The sequence below is a fragment of the Sceloporus undulatus genome, chromosome 6 (genome assembly GCF_019175285.1).
Source record: "Sceloporus undulatus isolate JIND9_A2432 ecotype Alabama chromosome 6, SceUnd_v1.1, whole genome shotgun sequence".
Taxonomy (NCBI): domain Eukaryota; kingdom Metazoa; phylum Chordata; class Lepidosauria; order Squamata; family Phrynosomatidae; genus Sceloporus; species Sceloporus undulatus.
The window spans coordinates 7,527,046-7,547,299 of record NC_056527.1 but is presented as its reverse complement, the minus strand read 5'-3'; the positions used below and the strand labels follow the sequence as shown (position 1 = coordinate 7,547,299).

At 44.1% G+C, this 20,254-nt stretch overlaps 1 protein-coding gene across 2 annotated transcripts; it reads right to left on the bottom strand.

Moving 5' to 3' along the window:
- Positions 1-4,759: 4,759 nt before the first annotated feature.
- On the bottom strand, positions 4,760-18,738 carry MYD88 (MYD88 innate immune signal transduction adaptor). Of its 2 annotated transcripts, XM_042476484.1 has the most exons (6): positions 18,316-18,738; positions 15,293-15,427; positions 13,156-13,336; positions 11,144-11,235; positions 7,797-7,952; positions 4,760-5,424 (listed from the first exon to the last, which is right to left on the bottom strand). In XM_042476484.1, exons 1-5 carry the CDS (start codon positions 18,638-18,640, stop codon positions 7,798-7,800), a joined length of 888 nt encoding a protein of 295 aa, XP_042332418.1. In that variant the 5' UTR covers positions 18,641-18,738; the 3' UTR covers positions 4,760-5,424; position 7,797. The 2 variants fall into 2 exon arrangements, with proteins under 2 accessions (XP_042332418.1, XP_042332417.1); XM_042476483.1 differs by lacking the exon at positions 4,760-5,424 and having other exon boundaries at positions 6,626-7,952; positions 18,316-18,737.
- Positions 18,739-20,254: the final 1,516 nt, after the last annotated feature.

Sequence of the window (20,254 nt, the reverse complement as noted above, 5' to 3'; positions counted from 1 at the left end):
GAATATTCCTTGTCTAAGGAAACCCTATGAAATTCATAAGAGTTGCTATAAGTCAACAGACAACTTGAAGGTACAGACACACAAGTGTCTGGGCCCAGTCGTTCCAACCCTGGCTTTTCTTTCAGTGCATTCTTCTGGAAAATCTTCATCCCATCCAAATGTCCTTATGTGTCAGAGACAATCTCAATTATTCCCCTTTCCTCCCACTTTCCATGGTAAGTTTGCTTGCTTATTTTTTATATTTAATTAATTAATTAATTAATATCCTGCCTTTCTCTTGACATGGCACCCAAGGTGGCTTTAAAAAAAGGCTAAAGCAAGATAGAACTAAATGGCTAAATTCTTTGTTAAACAGAGCACCCAAGTGACTATGGCCAGAATCCTGTTGGTAACACACACCACACACATGTGTAAATGCACTTAGTGATATAGTTTGCTGACTGTTGTGTAATGGAGGTGTTCAGTTCATGGTTGCAATGAGCAGCGTTCCAGAAATGTAACAATTTCACATAGCCCTAAATCCCATTGTTAGCTGCAAATGGAGGAATCATTGAATCACTTGGATTTACCTATGTGTTGATCCTTTACTCAACAATTGACTCTTAAGATGCCAGATCTCAGGACCTGGCCTTGAGCCACCAGCTTTCAAGGGTCATTTCCAGGCAGGAACAAATTCTCCACTTGGGGTGGGGGGTGGGGGTGGCTCAGCTCCAGGCAACAGGAAAGATATGTGTGCAAATCTCCAGCTCACCTAAGAGAGCAGTGGTGCGTTACAATTTTTAAGGCTTCATAGATTAGTTGCTCCAACTTGCCAAGGCTGTACAAGGGGATCTGTATATTTAGTGAGCTCCTTCACCCCCAACCCTTGATGCGATGGCAGGATTCACCCTCTGCTCTGCATCAGCCTTCTACAGTCGGTCCTCCATATCCAGATTGTACATCCATGGATTCAACTATCCACAGATTGGAAATACCCCCAAAACATTGCAAAAGGCAAGCCTTGCTTTTGCCATTTTATATAAGGGACACCATTTTAATACACCACTGTATATAATAGGACTTGAGCACCCACAGATTTTGGCATAGACAAAGGTCCCCAGTGGGCTACTGTAATTAGAAGCAAGTAGGCTAGCTTTTTCCTCATTGCATCTCCCTAAGTAGGCAAGAAGGATTAATCATCTCATTTCACCTTATTCTGGGAGCATCCCTTTTCGCAAAGATTTCTGTCTTAATTTTCTTTTCTTTTTTCTTTTTTTTTTACAAAAATCATAAAGTATTTCCAAAAAGAACATAACACTTTGGCATAGTATTTTCTTACATAGTCACATAATAATATTCTTGTGTCTTTGTAATGTTATTATTACTTTATAAAGTAAAGAAAAGAAATATGATGAAAACATTCCTCGTTTTTCAGTTTGTATATTGTATTTTATATTCTATGATTAAAACCTTCATTTACAGGGACCACTTTCCCTTGATTTTACCCCATTTTTTTTCATATGTCTGATTTGTACTTCCCATTGCTAATATTGTAAGTTCATCCATTATAATAAACTCGTGTACTTTATATTTCCAGATCTGTATATCTGGTATAATGTCTGTTTTCCAATATCTTGCGAGTACCATACGTGCTGCCGTAATCATATAGAGTATTATATTTGTTTGATCTTTATTGAACTTGTCATCAATAATATTTAATAAGAACAACTCAGGATTTAGGGGGATATTGATTTCCAATGTTTCTTGTATTTCTTTATGAATTTTCCTCCAATATTTTTGAACTTCCCTGCATTTCCACCATGTATGATACATTGTTCCGATTTTAATTCTGCATTTCCAACAGAGGGGACTACAGTTCTTATTCATTTTAGAGAGTCGTGAGGGGGTTAGATACCATCTGTGAAATATTTTAGCAAAGTTTTCCTTAAGAGTATTGCATCTGGTGAATCTTTGGGTATTTTTCCAAGACTTTTCCCACGTTTCTATAGCGATTGTCTTTCCTATATTTTGCATCCATTTTATCATAGTTTCCTTAATTAGTTCATCTTGCATTTCAGTATTTAATAATAGTTTATATGTCTTTTTGATAAATCCCTTTTCTCCTCCCAAAATGATTTTGTCAAACTCTGTCCATTTTGGTTCTATCCCTCCCAGATTGGTATCCTTAATAAATTCCTTTCTTAATTGTTCATATTGTAGCCAATTCAATTTTACCCCTTGTTGCTCTAATTGAGAATGGGTCAACATTTCTGTTTTTCCATTAGTTGTTCTCAAATAATCATTATATTTCAGCCAACTGTGTTTCCCCTTGTAATCATTTTTATAAAGTGCCTCCTGAGTTGAGTGCCACCTTGGAGTCTTTGAATATAGTAATTCCTTATATTGGCTCCATGTTTTTACTAAGGCTTTCCTTACCATATGATTTTTAAACTTTTTATCGTGTTGATCTTGTTGTAAATACTTGTGCCATCCTGCCTTAAGGTCTGCCCCCTCTAGATCCAGTAGTTTCTTATCTTCTAACAATATCCAATCTCTTATCCAGAGTAGATTACATGCTTTATAATAAAGTTCTAAATTTGGTAGGCCCATTCCACCTTTTTCTTTTATGTCTTGTAAAACCTTCAATTTTATTCTTGCTTTTTTCCCTCTCCAGATAAATTTCTTTATTTCCTTATTCCAAAGTGTAAACGTAGATTTGTTTTCGATTATTGGGAGCGTTTGAAATAAGAATAACATTTTGGGAAGGGTACACATTTGTATTGTTGCGATTCTACCCATTAAGGATAGATTCTTGTTATTCCAATTATTGAATTCGTTCTTAATTTTGTCCCATACCTTTCCATAATTATTCTTATATAAATCTTTGTTCTGGCTGGTTATTGTAATTCCCAGATATTTGATTTTTTTCCATGATTTGAATTTGGGTATTTTTCCTTAATTTTTCTATTTCTTTTAATGTTAAATTCTTTGTTATAATACCACATTTGCTTTTATTTAATTTAATTCCTGATATTTCGCCGAATTCCTCAATAACTGCTTCCAAGTGTTTTAAGCTATACAAGGGATTATCTAAAAAGATTACAATATCGTCTGCATATGCTCTTAAAGAGTATTTATGAGTCTGAATTTTAGGTACTGAAATCCCTTCTTTAGCTTTAATTTTTTGTATTAATATTTCCATTACAGTGATGAATAGCAGGGGTGAGAGCGGACAGCCTTGACGTGTTCCTCTTGAGATTGAGCATTTATTAGATCTTTGACCATTTACTATTATTTGAGTTTCCTGATAATTATATATAGATTTTATTGCCTTTAAGAAATCCCCTTTAACCCCACATTCCTCTAACACAATCAGTAATGTTTCCCAGTTTAATTTCTGTCTTAATTTTCAAACAGGAAAATGTGAGGTTTGAATGACATGCTATGAGCAACTGTGGTTGATATTTCATGTATAACGCTTAATAACACCACCAGGGCCCAATTCTAGGTCTCAGGTTTTGGCCTTGAAAGCTCAGGGCCTGGATGACCTGTAACAACAACTGTGTCCATTACACATCTTTCAGTGATGTGAAAATATTTGTCACTAGCTTCAACCTACCACTTGGTTCACTGGGAATGCAGAAACAGCTCCTGGTCACTCCCCATTACACAATGGAACAATCAGCAGGAACACTGTCAGACACACAATTATTTGTGCAATTTCAGAAGAAGAGTTGTGCAGCGTAACCACTCTGCAGTGAACACGGGTGTCGATTTGCACTGCACAAGGATGATGCAGGATTACAGCCAATGTTTGATAGAAACCCATACTTAAGCAGTGACCACATTCAAAACACCTGCAACAGTAGTCAACTTTTTATTATTCAAATATACATAGAAAATCCAGTCCTACCCAATAATGCTCAAAGTGTGGTACAATAAAATGTTAAAACTGGCCCATAAAAGATCCATGAAGTAACAGACGCATCAAACACTGACAATACATTGGGTAAATAACCTGCAGCTGCAGGTTATATGAAATTCCCATCTCTGCCCAGGATTGTACAAGCCTGATAAAACAACAAGGTTGTATTTGAAGAAGCAAACAAAAAGTACAGCATACATAAAACAGCACTAAGTAAATTATTTTCTAATTCTTTAACAACGTCCTTTAACAAGTGAGGTGTTCAGATTGTAAATTTGAACAAATTTGCTGGGGGTAAGGCTGATAACATTTGGGTCTTTCACTGTAGGAAATAAGACTGGCCAGATCCATCACAGCTTCCCTATGTTCAGATAACAAAAATAAATGTTTGTTGTTGATCTGTTTGAACTGAAGCGCAACAGAAATATACACAGCATTTCTTGTTCTACAGAAGCTCAGACTAGAGTCTCGTAGGATTCTTGCGTCAAAAGTTCATTTTGTTGGTTAGTCTGAGAGAAAATGACAGAAAGTTGCCCAAGGCCACCAAATACCTGCATCTGAACCTGCATTTCTCAAACACAATGCCTTGGTGACTAGATCAACTGGTATCTAGGAAAATATATACAGGTTGAGTCTCCCTTAATCTGAAATGCTTGGGACCAGAAGTGGCTTGGTTTTTGGAATGTTTGCAAATATGTAATAAGTCATCTTGGAATAGGACCCAAATTTGAACACAAAAATTAATTTATAAAACCTTATCCACATACCCTGAAGGTAATTTTATATATAATATTTTTAATAATTTAAAAAAAAGTTTATGTACATTGGACCATCAGAAAGCAAAGGTGTCACTGTCTCAGCCACTCAGCCACCCATGTGGATGATTTTGGAGTATTTCAGATTTCAGAATTTTGGATAAGGGATACTCAACCTATACTATACAATTGTTAACACTTTGATTCCATTTTAATTGCCATGGATGCACTCTACAGAATGCTGGGCTTTGTAGCTTCATAGTCATAGGGCACCTGACTTCTCTAGAGTATAATTTTAAATACTTGGGAAAAAACAACAATCCTGCGTTGCCCAAGGAGTCATGGCAGCTAAGGTGGTATCAAACTACTGTAACAGTGCAGTATGGAAGTCATAAATGGAAAGAACTTTTGGTTAGGCAGGGCTGAGTGGAATTCAGAATTAAGAGCAAGGAGTGGGGTGTGCCATAAGCGATCTGGAAAAGTGAACAAGAAGGCGTGGTTCAATACCCTGCAAAACCCAGCCTGTAAAAACAAGTACAAGAAAAGGTGTCTTAAATCCAGATAATAAGTGAACAAACTTCCATTATCTACAAAGACGTATGTGAGGCCCATCCCACTCACCCATATCAGCTGAGATACAACAGAATATTTCCTCACTTCATTTGCTAAGAGGAAATCAGGTGTCTCTCTCGGATTTAGTATGTATTCAGAGATAATCTGACCTTCTTCTTCTGTCTGTTCAAGGTGTGTTGTATCATGATGTAACTGAAACAAAATCACTCAAACGTAAGGGAGAATTATCACTTGGTTTGAGGAATTTGAAGACTTGCAAAAGTTTAATAATTCTTTAGGGGGGGAAACCTAAAGAGGAGAGGATTAAAATAGTCTAATGGGACCAATTCTGGTGCTGACAACTAGCATAACATACAGTGGAAAGAGACAGAAAAGCAATAGCAGTCAGATGACCAACATTGGACATCCTGTGTCAACAAGTTGCCTGTTGACTTATGGCAACCCTATGAATTCATAGGGTTTTCTTAGGCAAGGAATAGTCAAAGGTGGTTTTGCTATGTCCTAAAAATATTGACTACAGCACCTGGCATTTGTTAGTGGTCATGGGTGCAAATCCTCCAGACCAGGGGGCCACTGCTGCCAAACCAGTGGCTGCAGAAGCCCTGAAGATCCTCAGGTACTTCCCCTACTATGAACTTATTATGCAGGTCTGGCAGAGTAGTTTTCTCAGTATGTTGGCTCCCCCATGTGTACAGGAGGAGGAGCAACAACCTTGTTTCCCTCCACCCCTCAAATTCTTGTGTGGATTGTTCTTCAGCTGTGGTACAGGGTGGCTTGGACTGCACAAACTGATGGGAAAGGACAGTGCAGAGTTTAACCACAATCCTCACGGCTGGTAGGTGGGGAGAGACAGATGGATTTTCCCAGCAACAGTAATTTTTAGGGTGCCTACAACTCCCTGATTCTGGAAGTTGTAATCTAAAAAAAATGAATTGGTTAGTTATGAGCTGCATCAGGTGAACCCTTCTATAGCAAAGTGCTTAATGAAGTTCTGAAAAGTCATATGGTACCAGACTGTTCATACTCCTACGCTGTGTACTAAAAGTTTGCTCAAAGGCAAAGAGTTCTTAAATTAAGGCAGACTATGCAAAGAATGCAGACAGCCCCATGAAGCAAACATATTATTTGTCTGACCAGACTGCTCCTGTCCACTTTCCCAGAGGCAAGATAGGTATCAGTAAACTCAGGTAACAGAGAATCTTCCTCTTCTGTTGCTAGGAGTGCCTCAAGGTTCATCTACACTGTAGAAATAATGCAGTTTGACACAACCTTAACAGCCATGGCTCAATCCTACAAAATCCTGGAATTTGTAGTTTTGTGTGAGACACTAGCGCTGTGGCAGAGAAAGCTAAATGCCTTGTAAACCTACAAATCCCAGGGTTCCACAGGATGGAGCTACAGTACTTAAAGTGGTGTCAAACTGCATTATTTCTAGTGCGGATGCAACAGCATTTAGCAATAGCATCTACTTTTCTATACTGCTTCATACAGAACCCAGTAGTCTCTAAGCAGTTAAGTACCCTTAGTAAGAAGAAAGTGGAAATGAAAACTGAAACTGAAGTTTCTAGTCATTGTTTCCAAAGTTTGGCTATTGTCTTCTTAAGAAGAGAAGGCTACAAACTTCTGCTCTGCATTGATTTCACAGATGGAGAGGTACAACAATAAAAAGTGGCAGGATCCTGGCCCAGAACCCAGGCATACACAGTACATGTCTGTGTGTGTACAGAAGTTTTTCATGTTGCATCTACATATTGGCACTCCATAAAACATAAGCCCTTCTTCATCAAGAATGAAGAGCCTTATCGCATGAGAAAAGAAAGCTGAGATGGAGCAGGAGAGTAGCAACTTTCTCTGTGCCATTTTGCATAGTGTCATAGCATTTCCATTATTCTTCCTGAGGGAGATGGTTGTCAAAATGTGCCAAACAGATTTGTCCAGCACAACAAAAGGCACGCTTTGATAACTGTCTCACCCTGGAAGAGGACGGAAGTGGTAGGACAGCATGCAGAGGGGCTTGGAGAAAGCCACTACTCTCCTGCGCCCTTTCAGCTTTCTTTTCTCATGCAATAAGGCTTTCATTCTTCATTCTTGCTTTAAGGTATCTGGAACTCACCTGCATCAGAAAAAGGTTTCTGGACTAGCCCAATTGTTAGCTTGTACCAGGACAAAAGATGCTTTACTGGCCCTGAAACTTAACAGCATAGAAGATGTTCAACACCTTGTTGAAGATAACCAGTAATTCACGTGCCATTGCTGTTGAATGCTCTCTTCTCCTCCATCAGGTTTTACCTGGTGCTCCAGTTTTTCAGGACAGAGAACAACTAAAATGCAGGAATGGAGACCTGACAAATATCTCTTAAGCATCTTAAGCTTTCCTTAACTTCCATCCCCAGCACCACCCCTGTCCTGGCCAAGTTTTGAGGCACCATGTCATTCCAGAAATTCAGCAGAGTTGAACTGAATCAAGCTTGCTTGCATTTGTGGTGAAGATTATAGGCCTACTGCTTCCTAAAAGCACAGTCAAGCCAAACCAAACCACAAACCACCCTGTCTTGTAGTCTTACATCAAGGGAGCAAGAGAGATTTGGCCAATCGTGTCCAGAACCATTTTTTGGTGGCAAGATTGGTGTAGTCACAAATGGTGATAAACCTCAAGATGCTCGGGAACTCTTTCTTCATGCTTCTACATTTCACTGGGATGAGGCGCTTGAGGCGAGCTCCTGGGGAAAAAGCCAGCATAGAAATGTGACACAAAAGACACTAGATCACTAAGGGCATCTTCACCTGATTGCTTTGCAGAGCAACATACGGAGGTGCCCTATACTACAATTACACCATCGTGCACAAGTGCAAAGGTGGGGAAGAGACATTTCCCTTATAAGACCCGATCCCACAGGCTGCAGCATCATTCCTAATATGACAGGGAGTGATGTGACACCACTTCCAGTTCTAGGCTCTGGATGAAAAACAGGACATTTCCCCAGGCTCTTTTTCCAAGGGAAAAGGGGACTCAAACCGCTATATTTTTGTGGCAGTTTTGGGAGAAGGGGTGTTTTGCTCAACATCTAATTGTTTTAATGGAGGGCCTAGAAGCTTTGCCAGTCTCCTGGGCACCTATGGGGCCATCAAATGGAACCAGAAGGAGTGTGCATGCCTGCAGGCTGCATTGCCCTACTCTGATGTATGAACCAGTATGTCAGCTATGACTGGCAGCAGCAATCCACTAAGGCTTCAAATGAAATCCTTCTAGTCCTGCCTGGAGATCCCTGGAATTCCCTATAGTCTCCCATCCAAACACTAACCGAGCCTGACCCTGCTTAGCTTCCAAAACCAGGCGAGATCGAGTGCATACAGGATGGCATGGAAAAACAAGACAGAAAATAACTGATGTTTTTCATTCTGAGCCTTGATGAGATACATTTCTCTTGGGCCACCTTGGTTTTTCAAAATCAGAAGCCAACTTTTGGTCATTTCTGTTTTTCTGCAGTCTTGGCAATATCTGAAGCTCACCAACAGTCTTGGGGCAAAGAATTGGCTCCCAAATTCTCCACAGTTGCCCATCTCTGGCCTTTATTCTTAGTAGTCTTCCCAAGGCCTATTTCCCTATTTCCTTCTTGTTCCCACTTGCTTAGAGGAAACAGAGATGAGCAATTATGTGTAGTGAGGGAATTTCACCCACCAATATGTTGTGTGTCAAACCCACCAAAATACCTCTGCTTTAAGCCAAATCCTGCATACTTTCCAACATTTCACTATTGAAAACCAGGATTCTTGTGAAGCCTAACAATATCAGATGTGGTCAAGATGGCAAAAGTGAAGAATGCACAAGCCAGGAGGCAGTGGAGCATCTTGCTTTTGCCTACTGGGAAGGGCACAATTCTACCACTCTTCTCTCTCCAGCTGAGTTAACTGACTATAAACTACTGTACTTCTGCACTTTGAACTCATTTTGCAGCAAATGAAGTAAGCTGAGGACAAAGAGAAGAGGGAAGAGAGAAAATGGCTAAAAACAGTGGCATGACAGGGGGTTAATTGGGACTGTCTCTGCCAAATTGGGACAGTTGGAGGGTATGATTCTTTCCAAAATGGGGACTAGAAGTGACACTTTTAATAAATAATAATAAATAATAATAATAAAAAAAAAATTATTTCTATACCGCCCTTCTATATAATCAGAGCGGTGTACAGCATCATAAAATACACAGATTACAAATACAATAAAACAAGTACATTAAAACAATTCTAGCCAGCTTGCCACTGCTGTCAGAGGGGGGAAACTAATTGGAGCCTGTATCAGGGAATGCTAGTTTGAACAAGAAGGTCTTTAGCCCCTTCTTGAACTGGGCCAGGGAGGTGGCCGAGCGGAGCTCTATGGGCAGGGAATTCCAGAGGGTCGGGGCCGAGATGGTGAAAATCCTCCTAGACGTGGAGGCTAATCTGGCCCCTGGGACCCTCAATAGCTGCTGCCCAGATGTTCTGAGTGTGCGGGGCGGATTGTATGGGGAGAGGTGGTCCTCTAGGTATCCTGGGCCCAAGCCATTTAGGGCTTTATAGGTAATAACCAACACCTTGTATTGCGCCCGGAAGCGAATAGGCAGCCAGTGCAGATCTTTGAGCACTGGTGTTATGTGACTGGCCCTGGGTATGCCAGTGACCAGTCTGGCTGCCATATTCTGCACTAGTTGTAGCTTCCGGGTATGGTACAAGGGTTGCCCCATGTAGAGCGCATTGCAAAAATCCAATCGAGAGGTTACCAGAGCATGTACTACTGTTTCAAGGTTCCTCTGGTCCAGGTAGGGACGCAGCTGGCGAATCAGCCGAAGCTGATAACAGGTGCTCCTGACCATCGCATCCACCTGAGATGTAAGGTGGAGCGACGAGTCAAGGAGCACCCCCAGACTGTGTACCGAGTCCTTCACAGGAAGCGTGATCCCGTTCAGGACAGGTGGAACCACCGCCATCCCTGGGCCAGGGGAACCTATCACGAGCACCTCCGTTTTCTCTGGATTCAGACTGAGTCGATTTTCCCTCATCCAGCCCATTACCGACTCCAGACAGGCCACGAGAGGAGAGATGCCATCCCCAGTCACTGCATCAGTCGGAGACATAGAGAAGACTATTTGGGTGTCATCAGAGCCCCATGTCTCCGGATGATCTCTCCCAGCGGTTTCATGTAAATGTTAAAAAGCATGGGAGACAGAATGGCTCCTTGAGGGACCCCAGATATAAGGGCCCTCTTATCGGAGCACACGTCATCCAGCTGCACCATCTGGAACCTCCCAGAGAGGTAGGATCGGAACCACTGGAGCGCAGTGCCCCCGATTCCCACCTCTGCCAGGCGCTCCAGAAGGATACCATGGTCTATGGTATCGAAAGCCGCTGAGATGTCCAAGAGCACCAACAGGGACACGCTTCCCCTGTCGATGCCCAGATGGAGATCATCGACCAAGGCGACCATGGCCGTCTCAACCCCATAGCCTGCCCGAAAGCCAGTTTGAAATGGGTCCAGATAATCCGTTTTGTCCAAGATCGATTGAAGCTGGATTGCAACCGCCCTCTCGATTACCTTCCCCAAAAATGGCAATAGCGAAACTGGCTGATAATTATTATGCATCAGGGGGTCGAGGGAGGGCTTTTTTAACAGCGGTTTTACTATGGCCAATTTTAAGCTGGATGGAAATTGCCCGTCCCTCAAAGATGTATTTATAATCCAGTGTAACACTTTTGACATTCTTTTGCGTGGGATACAGACAAAAGCTGAGGCAATTTGGAGACAAGACTTCTGGGGGCTTTGGAAGACTGGCAGGGACTCTGAGAAGCACAGAAGTGGGATCTGGGACTTAAAGTTTTCCCACCCCAATCTACATGGCTCAGTCCACCCCAGTGTTGGGTTTTTTTAAAAGGAGCTGACCTGGAGAGAGGCTTAGAGCAAACTTGGTCTGGAAATCACACTCTTCGCTGTCTAGGTAATCGTCCGAAATGACCACCACCATTCTCCGGCATCTGTAGTTAAATATAGAAGGAGGATAGGGAAAGAAAAGCAGTGCTCGTTAAAGGAAGAAGTATAAGAAAACGAGCGTCAGTCTGGTTAAGGAGAAACAGGGCATTGTCACATCATTTTTGACAAAGTAGATGATAGCATTTGGAATGAAAGACCTGGAGTTAGGTAGACATCCATCCACCTATCCAAGATGCAGTAAGAAGTAATTTATACAGCTTCTGATTTTTTAAGGCATGGGGATCTACTTTTAATTCTCATCCACAACCTTATATTATTTATTGATTAATTACAGCTGGAATCATGTACAGTGCTACCTCGGGTTACGAAATTAATTCGTTCCGCCGCTCCGTTCGTAACCCGATAATTTCGCAACCCGAAAAGACTTTCCGTTAGCGCTGGAAAGCCGCTAGCCGCGCTTTGCGTTTGAATTTCGCGCCGAAATAAATTTCGTAACCCGAAAAAAACATCGTAACCCGGAACAGTTTTTTCCAATCTAACTTTTTCGTACCCCGGAAATTTCGTAACGCGATCATTTCGTATCCCGGGGCACCACTGTAGTAGGTGAATTATGATAATGTTAAATCAGATTTATGCCATTACAACTCACTTTTTGGGCTGTTGGGGCCCAAGTGTTTCAGGCAGGATTTTTCTCCCCTAGCCCTACTGGAGATCACTTTTGTTAGGCTGGTAATCTTCCATCCAAACATTAGCCTGACCCCAGTTAGCTTCCAGAATCAGACAAAATTAGGGGTGTTCAGCATCTGGAATATAATTCTTTTGTTTGCTTCTAACAAGCAGGAATGGACCATTTCAACAATTTTCTTCCCATTGTGGGAGAAAATGAAATAACACCACACATTTGGGAGACTATTCACACTCCAGGAAAAAAAATGCCCTGAAATTCTATATCACCTTTTTACTATCTATCTATCTATCTATCTATCTATCTATATATATATATATACATATACATACACACACTTAGCTACGGAGCAGGGATGCTAAGAAACCCTGTTACTGAATTGTGTAGAGGCATATCAGGACACAGGCAAGAATGCTCAATGTGCATCCAGACCAATGAGCATCAATGCGCAATACACATTGGTGTATGATGCACACTACTGTGCAATGTATTTGGTACATCATGTGCATTAGCGCATCATGCACATTGGGCAATCTGCCAGCTCTCCTTTGTTGTTGTTGTTGTGTGCCTTCAAGTATTTTCTGACTTCTGGTGACCCTAAGGCAAACCTATCATGGGGTTTTCTTGGCCAGATTTGTTCAGAGGAGGTTTGCCATTGCCTTCCCCTGAGGCTGAGAGATTGTGACTTGTCCAAGATCACCCAGTGGGTTTCATGGCCAAGCTGGGAATCGAACCCTGGTCTCCAGAGTCGTACTCAAACACAGAAACCACTGTGCCATGCTGGCTCTGCTATGTAGGGCCATAACAGCAGCCCACTACTCGACAGAGGCATTATGAAACTGCCCAGTTCTAATTCCCACATATGTAAGCCCATTTACAAAGACATAAGACTCCTACAGGATTCTGGCCATGGCTTTTTTGTGTGGAAGAATACATTTTCCATACAGGAAACCTGCACATTCACATCATGTTTTCTGTGCACCTTAAGCAGGAAATTATGCTTCTATGCAAAAAACAAACAATCGTATGGGATTTTTTGATCAGAAAACATACTTTTCTGCACTAAAAGCCATGTTTCCTGTGCATAAAGTGAAGATTTGCATGCAAAACCTCCCATGTGGTTAAAAAGGGTCAACTTTTACTTGAAAAACGCCTTGAACTCAAAGCGGCTAATTGTGTCCATATTTTCTCAGTGAGGAATTCCAACATCCAAGACATGCTTTTTATGAAGGAAAACAAAACAGGTGAATTTTATATACATTCAGTGCTCTCAACATACCGCCTCTCTATAAGTTCACTTGTGATGGACCACACGCATGTCCCTGGCAGGACATCCCGATCAAAGACACAGAGCTTCAGCTTGTGTTCTGTCTGTTCCAACTCCTGGATCATTTCTTGAACAAAGGGAAGGTCATTCTGGCAGTAACAGATGAAAGCATCAAACATCTCTGGTAACTGCCCTGCAAAAGAAGAACAGGAGCGAGAAGGGAATTAAAAATGGGATGATGGGAAGTGTCATGCTACGGCCCACTGAAGCCAACCTTACCAATAAATATAAATGCACAAAAGTTATTAGCGTTGTCTAGCAAAGCTACATTAGTCATTTGGGAGTGGTCAGGAGCCTCAAAGGAAACCTAGGAAAGCTTTCCTGCCTGTTCACCTAAATGGCACAATGACTTGTCACAGGTGAATTGCCGATACATCTGACTGAAGTCCTGCTCGGCTCTAAGCTATACTTTCCAACTGCATGTAGCCTGAAATCAAACCATTCTGTACAAGGCTCTATGGCACACTTGTGCAGAAAGCAGCAGGCAGCAGTCGTACCCTGCTATTTTTAGCAGATTTACTGCAATTTTCCCCAAGTTTAAGGGCTCAGTGGGAAACTGGACATTATTGCCAGCATCAGCTGCTTCCTCTTGCCCTCTCCATCATTCCAGATACCAGCCATTCCAGATATTGTTCCTTCAGGAACAATCCAGACAGAGAGATGTCACAGGTATCTCTCATGGGCAGCTTACCTGCGCCTGCCTCTTCCCAATTGCTTTTCTATCAGAACAAAGACCAACATCATAAAGTAGTTGAGAACTTCAACTAGAGAACACTTCAATATTTTTTACCAGAGACTGGAAGCCCAATCATAATATATTTATAGTTAATGCCACAATTGAGACTAGGACAAGGGTGGGCAAAGAGTCGTTCAAGGTTGCTTTTGTGTCCTCAGTTCTTCCAGACTCCTCAGATTGCTCCTTTTGTAGAACCCCAAAAAAAGGAGAACTGGCTCCCCTAGAAGCTTTATGTATACAACATTTTATGCCCATGGCAACTGGGGGCTGCATAAGAGGGTGCATACGCACACAGACATGGGTAGGGAAAATGACTAAAGACTGTCGCAGAAAGGGGGTCCCAACTGGCCGGGGGGGGGGGGGGGAAAGGAGGGGGACTGTCAGCCGCTCTGACCTATGCAACACAGATTGTTCGACTCAGATATACAGGTCAACTCCTATATCCATGGATCCAATATTTGAATTCTCATAGCTGAAACAATAGGGTGACATACCATAGAGGTGGGCTGGAAAATGCCTAGAGAGGTATCCTCTCTAGGAATTTATAGGTCCTCCGGGGCAACTCTATGGTATACTGGGGCCAGGAAACAGGGTAATTTAATGGTGTTCATTCCTATCCATGGTAATCACAGTCCAGCTAACTATGCATCCCACACAGATATGGGGGCCAACCTGTCATTGATGAACGAGCTATATGCAAAAGAAACCCCTTTTAATTGACCAAAAAGGTGCTCTAAGCTAGTCAGGACCATTTGTACATGGATTTGTTTGTCTTTTTGTTGAGTCTGGGCCAGTCTGCACAGAGATCTTGTAGCAGCTTTGAGACTAAGGTTGAAAATCATGGGGTGGTTTGGGTGATTGTTATATAGGGTGGGGATCATGCTACAAGACCTGGCTTTGAATGGTTGCCTGGCAAGCAAATCCAACGGATGTACTTTGTGAAGATGCAAGCTGTGGCAAATGGGAGGATGGAGTTCACCTGTGAACTTCGGCCTGCCTTGCAGTTTTAAAACAAAAAGTCCCCAAGAAATAAGGCCACAAGAGATATAAGGGTCCAAAACACACTGCAGAAATAATCCAGTTTGAGATTGCTTTAGCTGCCCTGACTCAATGCTAGGGAATTCTGGGAATGGTAGTTTTGTGAGACATTTAGCCTTCTGTGTCAGAGAGTTCTGGTGCTACAATGAACTACGTTTTCCCCTAGTATTGAGCCAGGGCAGTCGAAGTGGTCTCAAACTGGGTTATTTCAGCAGTGTGTTTTGAACCAAGATGAGATTTCATTTTCACTCTCGCACCCTAGCCAGTTCTCTCTAATCCACACTGTATGTCTGCCCAGGAGTGCAGTCTTTTTACCTGAGGGGTCATCCCACATGGTGATGCCTCGCAATTCGGATGTCCGTGGGAGGCTGCTGTCCACCGCCGGGACCTGGACAGGCTGCTCCATCTGCTCCTGCTCTTTCCTCTGAAGGTACTTCTTGCAGTCCTCCTCTGCAAAGAGTCACACAAAAAGTCATCTCTTACCCAGCATGACTCCTTCTTGTTGTTGTGTGTCTTCAAGTCGTTTCCGACAAACCTATTACAGGGTTTTGTTTGGGGGGGTTGGCAAGATTTGTTCAGAGGGGGTTTGCCATTGCCATCCTCTGAGGCTGAGAGAGTGTGACTTACCCAAGCTCATCCAGTGGGTTGGCATGGCTGAGCAGGGATTCAAACCCTGGTCTCCAGTGGTCGTCCGATGCTTAAAACCATCACACCACATGTAACCAGCAAGTGGAAAAGCTGTGACCATGAAACCCACTGGGTGACCCTGGGGAAGTCACATTCTCTCAGCCTCAGGGTAAAGCAATGGCAAAGCTCCTCTAAAGAAACCTTCTCAAAAAAAACCCCACAAGTTGGAAAGGACGTGAAGGCGCACGGCAACGATAAACATGTAATAAAAATTGTTGCAAAGATTTTTTGCTACTGAGTTTCTTTAAAAATAGCATTCAGACACACAAGTAATTCTGGAGGTTGTTTATTGTTGTTGTGTGTTTTCAAGTCATTTCCTACTTATGGCGACCCTAAAGCAAACCTATCCTGGGGTTTTCTTGGCAATGTTGCTTCAGAGGAGGTTTGCCATTGCCTTCCCTTGAGGCTGAGAGAGTGTGACTTGGCCAGTGGGTTTTGTGGCTGAGCAGCAATTCCAACGCTCAAACCACTACTCCACGCCAGCTCTCTTACACATTAGCATCTACTAATAAATAAATCAAGTACCAATGAGAAAATCTTCCAAGGAATTTACATAATGGAGCAAGTCACACGCTGTCAGCTTCAGAGGATGGCAAGGGCAAACCTCCTCTGAACTAATCTTGCCAAGAAAAACCCCAACTTGGAAAGAACACAGTAACAACAACGTCTCACTGGTCTCTCTTTCACACTCCACAATTATTGGCTATACTTTAATATCTATATAGCTCCATGTCATGGACTCATGGGATTTGTAGCTTCTGGATGTCTGAGAATTCCCAGCCAGAGTGCTCTACAAATCCCAGCATGCACGATAAACGGGGCGGGTGCAAAAGAGCCATGCCTGCTGGCCTCCGCTCTTGGGGCAACCGGTCAAGAGAGACCAGATGGGCTGCAGAAAGGATGTGGTGCAAATTCAGTGAAAAGAAGGAAGTCACGAAAGGAAGGATTTCCAAAAGAGTTCTGCCAAAGGAAGAGGAAAAGAGGGAGGGAGAGTCATAGAATCATAGAGCTGGAAGAGACCGAAAGGGCCTCCCAGTCCAACTCTCTGCCATGCAGGAACTCTCCATCAAAGCATCCCTGACAGATGCCCATCCAGCCTCTGCTTAAAGACCTCCAAGGAGGGAGACTCCACTACACTCCGAGGAAGGAGTTTGTTCCACTGTCAAACAGCCCTTACTCTCAGGAAGTTCCTCCTAATGTTGAGCTGGAATCTCTTTTCCTGGAGCTTGGATCCATTCTTCCAGGTCCTGTTCTCTGGAGCAGCAGAAAACAAGCTTGCTCTCTCCTCAATATGACATCCCTTCAAATACTTAAACAGGGCTATCATATCACCTCTTAACCTTCTCTTCTCCAGGCTAAACATCCCCAGCTCCCTAACTCTTTCCTCATAGGGCTTCATGGTTTCCAGCCCCTTCACCATTTTAGTCACCTGCCTTTGGACACATGGCTCCAGTTTCTCAATGTCCTTTTTGAATTGTGGTGCCCAGAACTGGACACAGTGTTATTCCAGGTGGGGCCTGACCAGAGCAGAATAGAGTGGCACTATGACTTCCCTTGATCTAGACACTATACTTCTATTGGTGCAGCCTAAGGTCTTTGGGTGCCTTCAGCCTTGCAGGCGGCAGGGACGTAGCCAGGATTTTAGGAAGGGGGGGTCCAGACTAAGTGCCACCATTATAATGGGGCTTGGGTGTGGTGGCACAGCAGCACACACCATTCATTTTTCTAATGGGGGGGGTCCGGACCCCAAGATCCCCCCCTTGGCTTCGTCCCTGCAGGTGGGCATCCAACAGGTGAAGCTTCTGCCCCCAGGAGATGAGGAAAGGGTCCCTCAGGTGAGTCCCAGCCGCAGCCTGTGGAAAAGAGGCTGGCAGCTCAGTGGACACAGGAGCCTGGCCAGAGGAAAAGGTTGCCACCTCAGAAGGAAGAAAACATGTCAGAGGAGAGAAACGGGGACAGAAGGAGGCCCTGCAGAGCTGCAGACTTGTTTACCCACACTACAACTCCCACAATCCCCAGCCAACCATTCTCATGGCTATAACTTCCAGACCCCCCCCCCCCCAGCCAGCATTCCTCCAAAGTACAACCCCCACAATCCTCAGCCACCTTTCCCTCAGACTACAATGCCCAGAAACCCCCCCCCCACAGCCAGCACTTGTCCCAGACTACAACCCTCCAGCACTCCTCTGGACTACAACTCCCAGAACCCCCTGGCCAGCCTCTCCCCTCCCCCCCGAACAACAACTCCCAGAATCTTGTGCTGACTGGGGGGATTCTGGGAGTTGTATTCCGGTGAACATCTGACTGGGGGATTCTGGGAACTACAGTTTGGGGGAGGGGGAAGCTGTCTGGGGGATTCTGGGAGCTGCATTTCGAAGGAAACCCGACTGAGGCAGATTGGAGGGCTGTAACCCAGGAGGGAAAGCGATCTGGGGGATTCTGGGAGCTGTAGTCTGGGGGGGGAGCCAGTTTGGGGATTCTGGTGGTAGTAGTAGTAGCTGGGGGAAGCTGACGGGGGATTTGGGAGCTGTAGGGTGGCGCAAAACTGTCTGGGGGATTGTGGGAGTTGCAGTCAGGGAAGAACTCTGAGCGGGGGATTCTGGGTTCTGCAGTCCAGGGGAGGGGCAGGTCCTCCCTCTCCCTCCGTTTACCGATGAGGGGCAAGAGGTCCTGGAGGGCGTCGTGGCGCCGGAGGCCCCTCAGGGCCCGGAGCAGGCTTCCGACGGTGGCGGGCCCCTCTCCCCCGGGTCCGGGGCCTCGCTTGGGCCATTCCTCCAGCAGCTGGGCGGTGGGGTCCGGGCGGCCCTCCAGGAGCCGGATCTCCAGGTAGGAGAAGCCCAGCGCCTCCGCCAAGGAGCGCCAGTCCGACGCCGCCAAGGAGCTCCGCGGGTTCAGGAAGAGCGACAGCCGCCGACGGACCCCGACGTTCAGCGCCTCCAGAGGGACCCCGCTCCAGGAAGGCTGCTCCCCGGCCATGGCGCCTCTCCGTCGGCCCTCTTCTGTCGCAACTTCCTCCGCCAAGGAGCAGGAAGACAGCCAGGCAGCGGCCCAGACCGGTTTCGCTTTCGCCGCCCTTCCCTTCCCCTTCCCTCCGCAGCTTCTATCTAGTAGATGCTCACAAGTTCAACATGAGCCACTCTGGGAAGCTGCAGCTAACAAGGCCAATGCGATTCTAGGCTGCATCAATGGAAGTCTAGTGTCTAGATCAAGGGAAGTCATAGTGCCACTCGATTCTGCTCTGGTCAGGCCCCACCTGGAATAACACTGTGTCCAGTTCTGGGCACCACAATTCACAAAGGACATTGAGAATATATGAAGTTTATGAATAATCCAGGTTGACACTCTTTTAGCTGCCATGGCTCAGTGCCACAGCATTCAGGGATTCATAGTTTATTGTGGCCACAGAGCTCTCTGACAAAGAAGGCTGAATGTCTCACATCCCAGGATTCCTCAGCATGTAGAGCAGTGTCAACCTGGATTATTTCTGCAGTGCAGATGCAGCCAGAGAGAGACTGCTGAGGTTCATAGAGGGAGCGGAAGAGGATGGCCCCCAGAAAGTCAGTTCTGTGCCTTTCCCAAAAGAAAAGCAGGATTCCATTCAAAATGCCCCTAAAGATGCCTAAAACACTTATTACACCATAAAGTGCACCCAACAAACTTGCTCAAACCGTGGATGGAAGGGGGAAACAATCATGAAAGTGAAACACATTGCTGCCAGCTTCTTTTATTTGCCTTACAACATTTTTACCCCAAAGAGGTTTAATACCCCACTCCTGAATTACTTGTTTCAGAAAACCAAGCCCCCAAGAAAAGCTAAAAGGGTGCTCAACTCCAACCCTTCGCCAAAGGCAGAAAAAGGTTCATTTATATTTTTGTAAAAAGCAAGGCACAAAAGGTCTCCCACCACAGAAAATACAAATATTCATAGCTCCTAACCAAGGGACCAATTGGTTTTGCAAAACTGCCGCCATGTCACTTGGGTGGACAGAACAATGTGTGGTAGCCCAATATTTCTGTTTGTGTGTTATTTTGAAAACATATATAATTAGGTGTTGGGTTACACACAGAAATCTTTGCCAGGGCATCTTGCTTGGTGATGGAATTCGTGGGGACCTTGGGATTTTGTGTGGCCTGTTCCTCCCAAAGATTTAGGTCCAAAACACACTGCAGAAATAATCCAGTTTGACTTTAACCGCTTTAACTGCCCTGCCTCAATGCTAGCGAATTCTGGGAACTGTAGTTTGTGGTGGCACCAGAGACAAGGCTAAATGGCTCAGAAAACTACAGTTCTCAGAATTCACTAGCATTGAGCCAGGGCAATTAAAGCAGTTAAAGTCAAAGTGGATTACTTGTGCAGCGTGTTTAGGACCTTACACTGACTTCCATTCAATTCCAACACTTTCAGAAATCCCTTCTCCAAAATCCAAAGTGTGAAACATTTTCACTGTAAAATGCTGGTTTTGGAGAAGGATCTTAAGCAGCAATGAAACTGCTTGCCAAAGAGATGGAATGTCACTTCCTAGCATAGAAAATGGATGGCCGCAGGCTTTGTGGGGCTGGCCATGTCCTGAAAAGGGCACACTGACCCCC

Excerpts from the sequence above, each read along its gene's own strand:
- MYD88 (XM_042476484.1), bottom strand. The coding sequence starts at position 18,640 with ATGGCCGGGGAGCAGCCTTCCTGGAGCGGGGTCCCTCTGGAGGCGCTG. Across the intron at positions 15,428-18,315 it reads GGACCTCTTGCCCCTCATCG|AGGAGGACTGCAAGAAGTAC; the intron begins GTAAACGGAGGG and ends GACTCTTTGCAG. Across the intron at positions 11,236-13,155 it reads AGTGAACTTATAGAGAGGCG|ATGCCGGAGAATGGTGGTGG; the intron begins GTATGTTGAGAG and ends ATTTAACTACAG.